The sequence below is a fragment of the Oratosquilla oratoria genome, chromosome 17, assembly GCF_046742065.1.
Source record: "Oratosquilla oratoria isolate Oo_2021 chromosome 17, ASM4674206v1, whole genome shotgun sequence".
Taxonomy (NCBI): Eukaryota; Metazoa; Arthropoda; class Malacostraca; order Stomatopoda; family Squillidae; genus Oratosquilla; species Oratosquilla oratoria.
In genome coordinates this window covers 27,613,979-27,627,304 of record NC_134793.1, presented here as the reverse complement: position 1 = coordinate 27,627,304, position 13,326 = coordinate 27,613,979, and the positions used below count along the sequence as shown (strand labels likewise).

Sequence of the window (13,326 nt, the reverse complement as noted above, 5' to 3'; positions counted from 1 at the left end):
TCATGGTGTTTAGGCCTATTTAAACATGAAAAATAAGATTCGATAGATACCTACCTATACCAAATATTTATATACGGTAGCCCATGCTGGCGTATTCTTTCATGTCACCATGGCTGTTCTTCTTGTTCTCACGGAACGCCACGGAGAAGTGTGCCTCCCGACTTTGTGACGGCCAACATCGTCACGTTGTTGTGAAAAAAATTACACACACAGCCACAGAATTTTTATCACAGGCCGTAGATAATGCGCACCAACGGAAAAAAGTTGCCCACTATACGCCGGAAAATAAGGTAGATGAACTAACAGACAAAATATATAAGATAATAGATTGCTCATTCAAAGGAAAGGTACTGGAAGACTGGAAAAATGCCAATATATAAAGGGGAAAACTTGTGTATTGGTTTTGCATACAAAACGTCTAGTATGTTCCATACCACCATTCTGTGGGGAAAGCTGCTCTTTTTCAGGTCTCTTCTATAACTATCCTTTTTTAGCTTCCTTCCATGTCCTCTTGTGTTTCTCTTATCCCAATTTAGTAAGTCTTCTCTATCAAGGACTTCTATACCTCTCATAATTCTGTAAATGGTCAACAAGTCACCTTTTTCTCTCCTTTTTTTCCAGAGTCGGTAATTCTAGTATTGATAATTTGTCTTCATATGACAGTTTTGATAGTGTTGGGCCATCTTTGTAGTTGCTCTCTGGATTTTCTCAATTTTCCTTATATTCTTTTTAGTACTAGGTGACTATAGTGTCACTGCGTACTCCTATTTTGGCCTTATTGTTGTGACTAGTATTTTCTTTACCATTTCATCATCCAAGTAAGTAAAAGCCACTTTTATTGATCTTAGCAAGTTAGATTTCACCGATAATTTTGTTTACTTGTTTGTCAGGGTACATCCTTTGTGATGATTACTCCCAGGTCTTTTTTAGATTCCACTTTCTTTACTTCCTTTGAACCAATTTTATGTTGTCCTGACATCCTTTTTTCACTTCTGACTCCACTCCCAAACCCTGCAGTGAATCAATGTCTGTTTTAGCACTCACTATTTTTTTTAACAGTTTTGTGTCATCTGCAAAGAAGCTCATGTAACATTCCACACATGAATAGCAGACATTAGTGGAGCCAATACTGATCCTTGTGGCACTCCACTAATCACCTATTCCCAAGTAGAACTCTTATCTCTGAGTACTAGTCTAATTTTTCCTCCATGCAAGAAGTCCTCTATCCTTTTCAGTAGTTTACCTTGTATCCCTCCCATGGTTCCCAGTTTTCTTAATAGTTTTTTGAGTGGGCCTTTTCAAAAGCTTTTTGTAGATCTAGGAAAGCGGAATCAGCCCATCCATCCCTTTCCTGTATTATATCTAGTAGTCTTGAGTAAAAACAGATCAAATGTGTGACACATGATCTTCCCTGTCTAAATCCAAATTGGCTCGGATTTAGTATATTGTTCTCCAGATGTTTTATCCATCTACTTTTTATAACTTTTTCACAAATTTTGGCTACCAACTTGAAGTGTTTGCTCATGACTTACGCCATTTCTGTATGTTCTGTGTATTCCATATTACCTTTGCGTATTTACCTAGTTGTATTATACAGGAAGGGATCTATGCTCATAGTGACCCATCTTTGTATCTTTCAGCATCAAGTTTTCTTATAAAGTCTTGAATAGTGTTTGCACACATTGTTGCCTTATCTAATTTATTTCAGGTATCCACTATGTCTGGAAAGCTATTCTTTTTCAGATTTCTTCTATAACTACTCTTTTTGAGTTTATTTTGACCTCTATCTAGGATTTTTACTCTTTTCATGATTCTATAGTCAGTAGATCTCCTCTTTGTCTTTGTTCCAGAGTTGGTAGTTCCAATTTGGACAATGTTTGTATGTCAATTTAGAGAGTGTTGATACCATCTTTGTCATTGCTCTTTGTATTCTTTCTAATTTCTTTATATTCTTTTTAGTTTTGGGTGTCCATAGTGTTTCAGTATATTCCAATCTTGGTCTTATCAGTGTAACTAATATTTTTTAAATCATTTGCTCATCCAAATAGTCAAATGCCACTTTCATTGACCTTAATAGGTAGAAGGTTTCTCTATTTTACTGACATGTTTGTCTGGTGACATATCTTTGCTGACTATTACTCCTAGGTCCCTTTCTGAGCTCACTTTTTTTACTTCTTCACAAATTTTATAATTTCTCAATATTCTATATTTACTTTTTCCAAACTCCATTATACTACACTTCTTGATGTTAAAGTTAACTTCCCACTTTTGACTCCATTTCCATATTTTACCTAGGTCTATCAGTAGTGATTCACAGTCTTCCTCTGTACTTACATTCTTTAGTATTTTTGTGTCATCTGTGAAGAAGTTCATATAATATTCCACACCTTCATCCATGTCATCTATATATATGGCAAACATGATTGGAGCTAATACTGAACCTTGTGGGACACCACTTATCATTTCTTCCCAGGTCAAGCATTTGTCTCTAATTACTACCCTCATTTTCCTCCAAGTCAAGAAGTCTTCCATCCATTCCAATAATTTTCCTTTGATGCCACCTATTGATTCTATTTTTCTTATTAGTTTTTTGTGTGGTACTTTATCAAATGCTTTTTGTAGATCTAGAAAAGCACAATCTGCCCATCTATCCCTTTCTTGTATTACAGTATTTCTATTAGTCTTGAGTAGAAGCAGATCAATTAAGTTTTTTGTACATGATCTTCCTTGTCTAAATCTACTTTTGATAACTTTTTCACATATTTTTGCACTGTATTTAGTTGGATTTCCCTTATTTCCTCCTTTATATATTGGTACAATATTTGCATTTTCCAGTCGTGTGGTACCTTTCCCTCTTTGAGTGAGCATTTAATTATCTCGTATATTTTGTCCGTCAACTCATCTATGCATTTTTTTTTTTAATATTCATTTTGCAACTCCATCCGGACCATGTGATTTTTTGACATCAAGGTTTTTTATTTGATCTCTGATTTCCTCCTGTGTCACAGTTATTTTCTTCATTGGGGTATCTTTCTATTTCCTCACAGTTTTGTGAACTTTCAATTGTGAATACTGATTTGAAATGTTTGTTACATAATTTCAACCATTTCTACTTATTTTTATTTGTAATTCCCTTGGCGCAGTCTATTTCTCATTTGTTTTTTAGTTTACCATTTACATACCTGTGAAATAGTTTAGGTTGTTCCTTGCATTTTCTTTATTATGTCTCTTTCATAGTTTTTCTTTTCAACTCTGCATATTTTTATATAATCATTTTTAGTTTGATATATGTTTACCACTTACTCATTTTTTTTTTATCTTTTCTACATCTTTTCCAAGCATTATCTCTTTTATCCTAAGCTTCACTGCATTTTTTGTTGTACCAGCATTTTATGTATACTCTTTCTCACTTCTGTTTTGGTACATATTTGTTTATTTCCTCATTGTAAATTTCTTTTAGTATTCACTCAACTTCGTTTTTCCAGATTAATTGGTGCAGCTACCTGTCCGAATAATGAAAAAATCCGGATATTGAAAATGTTTTTATTTTAGTCCAAAATACAATGTTATAAACCCAAATTCAGCCTTCAACTAACCTGTTCAACTGTTAGAGCAACTCGATTTCGTTTCACAACTTTATTAGTTATGATGACACAGGTGTATTCGTAGTACTGTATAGTAGTGTACTGTAAATAGGTGTTGTATGGCCTTCACCTTAGTTAGAGGGCAGGATAGATAAGATGGGGGAGAGGGAGGGAGGGGGGATTTGGGGGTTTAGTGGAAGGAAAGAATGAAATGGAAGTAAGAGTTATGATAGATGTGGGGCAGACCCACTTGCTCGGTTAGTTTATAGTCTTTTGGACTTTATTTTTGGCCTTCACCACGCGACTAGCGTCGTTTATATACCCCGCCGCGTGCCATCTGGTGTTTACATTTCAAACTACTGTAACTCGGTATCGTTCGCCTTGCGTACGTGGCGGTTTTTCGGTTTTTCGGGCAGCTAGATATTATTTTTGAAAATAATATCTAGCTACCCAGCTGCTTCAAAACGTAAGGCCGGATGAACGAGGTTTGAGTGTATTCCATTTCTCTTCCATTTTTGTTTCTTCATTTAGGAAGTTATCCCAATTTACATTTTGAAAGAATTTTCTGAGTTTCTCAAAATCTATTTTGTTGTACATTAGTCTTCCTTTTCTATGTTTCTCATTCTCAAATCCATTTGCTCTTTTAGTTCGAATTTTATTAGTACATGGTCACTCTTCCCAATTGAGGTTTTGTAATCAATTCTGTCCACAATTTCAGGCTCTGACATAAGTATTAATCCAGGCTTGATGGTTCCTCATTGTTTCTGTAGCTGGTATTTTCTTTTACCCACTGAGTCATTGTGTATTCAACGGTCATATCAAGTAGTATGTTTCCCCAGAGGTCTTCTCCACCCTTCACTGTAATTTCTTCCCGACATATTTCTTTTAAGTTAAAATCACCCATAATTACTATATTTCCTCCTTTCAGTAAGTCAGTTAGTTCATTCTTTGTGTCTTCCAACAGTTTGGAATGATCACACAAGACTGTGTTTTGGGGGGTACATATATTACTACAAATTTCTACTTTTCATGTCACTGTTTTCAACTTTTATCATAATCAATTCCACATTTTTTTTCCTTCTGTTATCTTGGTCACATTTAAGCCTTTCTTAGTCAAAAATATTACTCCACCCTGTTTTTCCTTTCTATTTTTCATCCAATGGTTGTATAGACCTTGTCCCACAGTGTTTGGTGGTAGAGGACTTTTTAATTTCGTGTCTACAATTCCCATTACATCTGGTTTTTCTAATGCCAGATAGTCATTTAATTTGTTCAGTACTAAAATCATTCTATGTTGGTATAAGCTATTTTTCATTTTTCATTTTCTCGTCCTTTTCTGTCTATTTTTTTTTTTTTTCATAAACCATTTTCTCAGGCTCAGATCCAGCACTCTCTCTCAAAAAAAAAAAAAAAAAAATCTTTTTCAGTCTCCATTCTTTTTTCATTTGCTTCATTTCTAAGTTCCTTTTCTTCCTCTTTTTCATCATCACTCATTTTTTTATCTATACATTTTTTGTAATGTTCACTATTTGCTAGTTCTGTTCTAGATAGTACTTCTGCTATCATTTGAGACCTAAGTTTTATTTTTGAAAGCCTGTATTGTTTATCTTTTGAGTATTTTCCCATTCTATGCAATTCCTCAATTTCTTTGCCCATATCCTGCCCTTCTTGTATCTCCTTCAGAATTGCTTTAACAATCTCTTTCTCCTCTTTTTCTCTCTGATATCTAGGTACATCATGTTTCTCTTTAATACCATAAACTACAATGCACTTTTTTTATCCACTGTGTCCCTGACAAATTTCCTTTTTCCTTAATTACTTTAATTACTGGGTTTTTTTTTCCTTCACTTATTGCTCTATTTCTTTGAAAGATAATCTTTTATTTTCTTGTTCCAATTTCCATTGTTTCTTTATCCCTTGGAGATCAGTTTCTTTGATCGCCGCCTCCAATTTCTTGGTCACTGCCTGTGTTTGCTTGTTCATTTTTTTTTTAAGGCCTCCTTTTTTTTTATATCCTCATTTTTCATTCTTTCATTCTCTCCCTTGATCATATTCAGTTCCTTTTTCAGTTCGTCAAGCTCCCTGTTGGTCTATTCATTTGCTTTTTTAGTTGAGCTATTTCACTATACATTGCCCTGTGCTTGCTTTTCAGTTCAATCATTTCATCTAACAAATCATTGATCTCCCTGTTTCTCACAATATTTTTGTACCTAGGCTCTCTATCCATTTCTATCCCTCTACCCAAAATTCCACCTTCTCTTGGATAACATGTTGGACTTGTAACTGACAGCTATTTTCCTCCCAGAAGAGAGTTCAGAGCTCATGTATGACTGATCTATGGGTAATGCTGTGACCTTACATGCACACACACACACCCAACTCCCTGCCCATGAGAGTTGGAGTAACAACTTGTAGCATAGTGATACTGAAATTATTTCAGCCCTGGGTGGGATTAAAACCTGGACCGCTGTAGTGGTGGTCGGGAACTCTACCATTGTGCCATGAGTGTGTGCATTTTACCTAGTTGTACCTAGTTGTATTATACGAGAAGGGAGCTATGCTCGTAGTGACCTATCTTTGTATCTTTCAGCATCAAGTTTGTTCTTAAATTCTTGAATAGTATTTGCACACTCTGTCATCTTATCTAATTTATTCCAGATAACCACCACTCTATGTATGCATGCTTAATGACATGCTGGCAAGTTACAGAACCACAAAGTAGAGGCAAATGGACAGTTTGATGAAAGGAACTAGAAGCCTCCCTGTTTGCAAAGGCATCAACTAAGCCCCACCTCTGCAAGGAGGGTCCAGAAACTCACTGTCTACTATTACTTCCTACCAACCTACCTCCCCACCTTTTTTTTTATTATCATTATTATTATTATTATTTTTTTTTTTTTCACATGAAATCAACACTTCAGCACCTGCCCTTCCATACCATTTCTTTTTAGCTGGAGATAGAAACCAGCCCAGCTTATATACATCACACATGTGCAAAAACCTGTTAACACTCACACATATCCATCAAGTGCAACACATGCTTCATGTGGGTCCATCTCACATGCACCACACTTGCCAACACAAACTAGTACACAAAGAAATAGAGGTGTAGCCATCACACATGAATACATACACCAAAAACTATTCAAGCACAAAAACACACTTTTAAACTTACTATAAGTAAACATTAATGGTATAAAAACATACAGAGATGTTTCAGTTCCTACATAAATGCAACATACACATAGTACTTACACAGAAAACTATACTAATACCACAATTCACAATACACAATAGTGGAAGACAACATCCAACACAAAGGTGGACTTAACATTAATAAAGAACAACATACCTTTTTCCAACAAAACAAAATAAACTAAATAAACACTAACAGAAAATACAGCAGAAACAATCACAATCTGAACAAAGATAAAGAAAATAATTCATATGACATATAAAAGATATAATTGAGATGGACATACAAAATATCAAGAAATAGCTAACAAGCTACCTAGCTGGCAGACAAAACAACCAAATTTCTAGGACTAAAAGACTGTACAATAGAGTCCCCAAAGAAGCAATATTTTCAACTGGATTGTTCAAGCTCCTCATAAGTGATATCCCAATACCAGATCCGGAACACAACATTGTCATCAGTATAACATTTACAAAATAGCTGCTAAGAACACCCAAGCTAACTTAAGAGCTAGAACAATGGCTTACAAAAACAGAAGGGAGGCCTCCCTTCAAAAATCATCAGTAACATTGTATACTCCAGATAACCATGAATCAAAGAAACATCCAATATTGAAACTGAATGGCCAAACCCTTCTACTGGAGAAGAGCCCAAAATCCTGGGCCTCACTTTTGATACCTACATGACCTGCCTACACATCAAAGATCTGGCAGTGAAAATCAACAAAAATTACATACATACATACTTGATATACATATACCAAGGGCATTTTTCCCCTTACAAGGGAGATAGCCAAAGTCAAAAGGCATAAACCCACTCTCACCTATTTCATCTCCCACACACTCCACTCCCATTCATCACCCCTCCTTCCCTCTTTTCTTGGCACCTCCTAGATGATGGGTTATCCCTGCATCTCACCCATTGCCCTGGGTCAGAAGCAATGCAGCAAGACAGCACATCCACAGCAAGGCTGCTTCATTTAATCTGCCACCCACCTCTCTGTCCCCTCAAGTAGAAAAAGAGAAGATGGGGAGAAATCCCTTTAGGCTGCATCAAAATACCATTCACATAATAACTACTTCCTAACCCCATCCCCCATCCACTCCCTTTCATGCATCACAGCATCATCCATACACAACTATTCTCCACTCACCCCTATCTTCTGTCTTTTCCATTCCTTCCTCAACAGACATCCCCCTCTTTTTCAATGTCCTTTTTACCCTATCCATCCATCTCATCCTTGGTTGCCCTCTCATGTTCACTTCATCCACTTCTGCCATCCACATTTCTTTTACTAATCTTTCTTCAATCATCCTTTCCAGATGTCCAAACCATCCCAATACAATTATGTCAACCCTATCTCCCAACTCCTTTTCCACCCCCTCTCTCCTCCTCACCTCATTTCTCACTCTATCTAGCCTAGTAACCCCTACCATACTTTTCAGATATTTCATCACAAACACATTTAAACTCTTCCTATCTTATGTTCCATGTTTCTGCCCCATTCAGTTCTGTCAGTTCAATCACCCCTTCATACAATCTCCTCTTTTACATCCATCTCCAAATGTCTATTTCTCATTACAATTTTAATCCCCCAAGGCATTTACTTGTTCTCTCAATCTACATTCTACTTCCACCTTCACTCATCCTTTCCCACCACATTTGCCCCAAAGTATCTAAAGCTATCCACTTCCTCCAGCCTCTCCCCCTTAATACTTGCTTCCAATTTGCTGCCATCCTCTCTTTTTGTACAGAAAAAAAAAGAAAAAAAAGACAGCAAAAGAAAACCCTAATCATAGTGTATGAACAGTTTTTAAGAACCACACTCAACCATACTCCCACAACTTGATTAAAAAAAAAAAAGAGTGAAACACTAATAATAATGAACACCTATCTATATACCAAGAGCCTTTTCCCATAATAAGGGAGATAGTGAAGTCAAAGGCACATGCCTATTTCCAACCACCACCCTTTCCTCACTCTTATTTTAGTTCCTCTTGGATGATGGGTCATCTCTGTATCCTGCCCACTGCCCTTGGTCAGAAGCAATGTAGCAAGACACAGTACATACAAAGGAAGGCTGCTTCACTTAATTGGCAATCCCCCCTCTGTCCCCTCATGCAGAAAAAGAGAAGACATAGTGAAATCCCTTCAATCTGCATCAAAATACCAATTGCATATAAGCACCCCCTACCCACCTATCCCCTACTCCTCCCTTGCATAACATCATCAATACACAGTAACTCTCCACTCATCCCTATCTTCTGCCTTCTCCCTTCCTTTCTCAAGAGACATTCCCCTCTTGCTCAATGCTCCTTTTGTCCTTGGTTGTCCCTTCAAATTCACTCCCCCCACCTCTGCCTTCCACACCTCTTTTGCTAATCTTTCTTCACTCATTCTTATCATGTGTCTAAACCAGGGCTGGGGAACCTTTTTGTGCACGAAGGCCACCTTACAATTCATCGTCCCACATAGAGGCCGCACTGAACAATTTTTTTTTTTTTCAATTATTTTATCCCTTTTTAGGGGAGTGACATCACTGAACACGGTTAACTTTGCTTTCGTCTATGTGTGTGGTGTATATTATAAGTTTCAGGTGTATAATGATTTCAGACTTAAAAAATATTCAAGGTCTTTTAGAAAAAATAATATGTATATCAAAGGCCGCAGAAGGCCACACTTGATGGCCTGGAAGGCCGCATGCGACCTTAAGGCCGCAGGTTCCCCACCTCTGGTCTAAACCATCCCAATACTCTTTCATCAGCCCTATCTGCCATCATCTTTTCCACTCCCACTCTCCTCCTCACCTCATCCATTCCCAGATGCCTATTTCTTGTGATATTTTTTAATCCCCTAAGCCATTCACTTTCATCTCTCAATTTACAATTTATTCTACCTCTGCTCCTCCCCTTCCTACCACATGTGACCCCAAATAGCTATCTACTTCCTTCAGCCTCTCTTCTTTAAGACTTATTTCCAACTTGCTGCCATCCTCTCCCCTTGTACATCTCATCACTTACTTTTACCCACATTTACATTCAATTTTCTCCTATTGCATGCCTTCCCATCACTAACTCCCTTAATCCCTCCTCAGACCCTGCCACAAATGCAGTCATCAGAAAACAACAACTGGCTCACTTCCCACTTTTCTCCATTTTCTTCCACTGTCTCAAGTCCCCTACCCATTACCCTTGACTTTACCTCCCCTACTACCCCATCCATGTACACAGTGAACAACCATGGTGACATGACACATCCCTGATGTTGGTCTCACCTCTACCTCAAACCACTTGCTCTCTCCATTTCCTATTCTAACTCAGGCTCTACTTCTACCATAAAAACTCTTGACTGCCCTCAACAGCTTTCTACCAATCCCATATATATGCAAAACTTTCCATAGCACCTTTCTGTCTGACCAGTCATAAGCCTTTTCTAAATCCATAAAGCTCCCCCCCCCCAAAAAAAAAAAAAAAAATCCTTACCCTTTGCAAAATGTTTCTCACTTATCTGCCTTCCCACAAAAATCTGATCCTAACAACTCCTACCTTTGCTAAACCTACACTGTTTCTCACCAATGATTCCCTGAGTTCCTCTCCTAATCCTCTCAATTAAAACCCATATGTGTTCCCAACTAAACTCAACAAACTGATCCCTCTGAAACTACTACACTCACATTTTCCCCCTTTCCCTTGTAAAGTGGAACTATACAGGCACTCCTCCAGTCCTCTGTCATTCCACCCCCCCCCTTAGACACTTATTGAACAACATCACTAGGCAGTCCACTATTCTGTACCTCCCTTCTTCAGACACTCTGCATGACACCCATCTAACTCAGGTGCCTTACCTGTTTTCTTACCTGAACACTTACACACATGAATGAAAATCCTCCCTATAGAATATCACATGAAAATGTAGGTACACAGTTCTATGCAAGAGGCCTCAACCATATCCACTATTCTCAATACATCAAACAAGCACAACCAACTGAACAAATCAATGAATGAAAAAAACAACAACTTAATGCTCAAACATCAACAGCCTTTCACTTACACTGCTTAACACATCCACACCAATACACTTTCACATTCAGATCACAAAACTACCACTCCAAGACCAACCACCAAACACACTTCTTCATCAAACTCCTCCAGATATTAGCCTTACAGAAAAATATCTCCTATGACTACATTTTGGTCACCTTCCAGCATTAAGATAATACCAATACAGAATAGGCACCTTGTGCTGCCCCATATATGCCACACCCAGACGAAAACAAAATATTTCTGCCTTGAGTGACCTGCAGGCCAACCCAGTGGTTGTTGCCAGTTATCTGGGAGCCATGGGTCTCCTGCAAAACTGACCTGGAGCAACGAATTGACTGACAGACAGTGTCTTTCTTGTGGTGAGGCATAGCATGTAGTGTCTTTTATCAGTCCAGTGATTTGTTGATACTGATTTAGTGAGGGGTGGTGACCTGAACATAGGACTAATGTCATTCTTGGCTGTCTTGAAAGTCTTTTCTTTACAGGACCTATTTCTGGGTGAGTTTGGTGAATTCATTAAATCAGTGTTTTTTGAGAATTGTGTGCTTAGTGATTTGTGGGTGCATTTACCTTTGTATGGATGTATTCAATCTAACCACTTTTTCCTTTGTCTATCCTTTGCTTTGAGAACATTTACTTTCATCCATTCTCAAAACATAAGTGAACAACTTCATTGGCCTGTTCTTTTTCTTTTCATCTTATCTCTATCCCACTCCAGTCATGAATCCTAGCATTCCTTGCTTTTATAATATCTCATAATTCTATGCAAAGGCCTCAAACATCCTCACTGCCTCTTCCAGGCCTCACTTCAGTACATACAGGTGGCACAATCACTGCTTCTTATATTCCTTTCATTGCTTCCATTGATATCCTTTTATTCCTTCATACTACTCTTAGAGAACACCTACCCTCTCTACACACTCACTATAGAGCCAATCTCTTCTTCCAGTCTTCCACTTTCACAAGACAAAATATAGGCTAAGCAATACCTCATTAAATTACTTTTTAAGTCTACAAATTTGAGCTAAGATTGAACCAGTGACATGTACCTGCCTGTGGTGGTCCTGCAAAATGGACAGCTGAATGAATCATCTCCCTGCTGCCCATTTTCAAAAACTGTTAAACTTCTCTATCTGGAGTTTGCCCCAAGGGGCTGACACTTGGTATCCAGACTTGGCCCAAGATCTATTAATTTGAACTATATTTCTTCCACCTTCTCACATGGAGAACAGACATCTGGCAATTGCTATCCTACTACCACTATTCTTAGTCAAGTACATAGAAACAATTCTGTAATGATACAACTTAAACAACAATTATACCTGTGGTACAGACATTATCTTGTAGCTCATCTATCAATGGATGAGCTACAAGTTTCTGGCAATATTCTGAAGGCAATTGAGCTAAAGAAAGTTGATTCTTTAAATGAGATTCCTGAGTTTAAAAATAACTGTTTTATAGACAACACTGAAAACTTGAGGAAAATTATTCCAAAGTAATTTTGATACTGCCCAAACCTTCAGGCTTATCATATCAAGAGTGGTATTCACTCTTTTACCTTCTAAAATTTCTTCAACTTCAGTACCTTGTACCTTGTAGTTTAATTTTTTGTACTCTGTTAGGGCCAGTACCCTTCTTTCCCACAAAAGTTCAAATATATACTTAAGAACTGGGGAAAGCTGAGGAGCACCAGCCTCTTTAGCCAAATCTTTGCAGTACTCCCACTGATCAACACGTAAACAGTGATAATGTCTTCTTTTCCAACCATTTTTCTGACGCACCTGCAAATCTTTCTCTAACCAAGCAAGCATGTCTGGTGAAGATGGTAACTGCACCTTGCCTGTTATTACTGAAAGAAAATATTGAACCTGAAAAAATAAATAAAGAAAAAAGATTGTAAGATGAAATAAATAACTTATGTTTATGATTCATAATGCATGATGTTATACAAATTGAATAAGAATGGAAAACTTAATAGCCAATATCACTAGTGAGAACAAAAGGGAAATAAACACCATAGAAAAGCAATACACATGGCATAGAAACACTCACCAACATTGCAAACTATAGCTATTCACACAACACTATACCTAAAAGCTGGAAGCATGGGAAAATAATCACTATCTCAAAAAAAAAAAAAAAAAAAAAAAAAAAATCCAGCATCACACAGCCCAATCATACTTCTCTGCTTCTCCTCCAAAGTCATAGAACACCTCATACCCCTTTGCTGAATCACAATATTGTTTTAGACCACTACACTCCATACTCTTCTGATAAACCTCGTACTAAGATTTTTTGATGACATCAGTTCAGATCAGGAAGGTGGATGGAGTGAACATGAGGGGGCAACCAAGGATAAGATGGATGGGGTAAAAGGAGCATTAGGAAAAAGGGGAATGTCTGTTGAGGAATGAAGGGAGAAGGCAGAATATAGGGGTGAGTGGAGAATGGTTATGTATTGATGAGGCTGTGATGCATGGAAGGGAGTGGGTGGGGGTTGGGG

General features: G+C 37.6%; 1 protein-coding gene across 1 annotated transcript in view; it reads right to left on the bottom strand.

Moving 5' to 3' along the window:
• Positions 1 to 416: 416 nt before the first annotated feature.
• The window catches only part of LOC143034554 (uncharacterized), a 56,977-nt gene continuing 44,067 nt past the window's right edge, over positions 417 to 13,326 (bottom strand). The window contains exon 8 of the mRNA XM_076200766.1: positions 417 to 12,691. Coding sequence (XP_076056881.1) covers positions 12,245 to 12,691 — 447 coding nt within the window. The 3' untranslated portion in view covers positions 417 to 12,244. The remainder of the gene's footprint in view (positions 12,692 to 13,326) is intronic.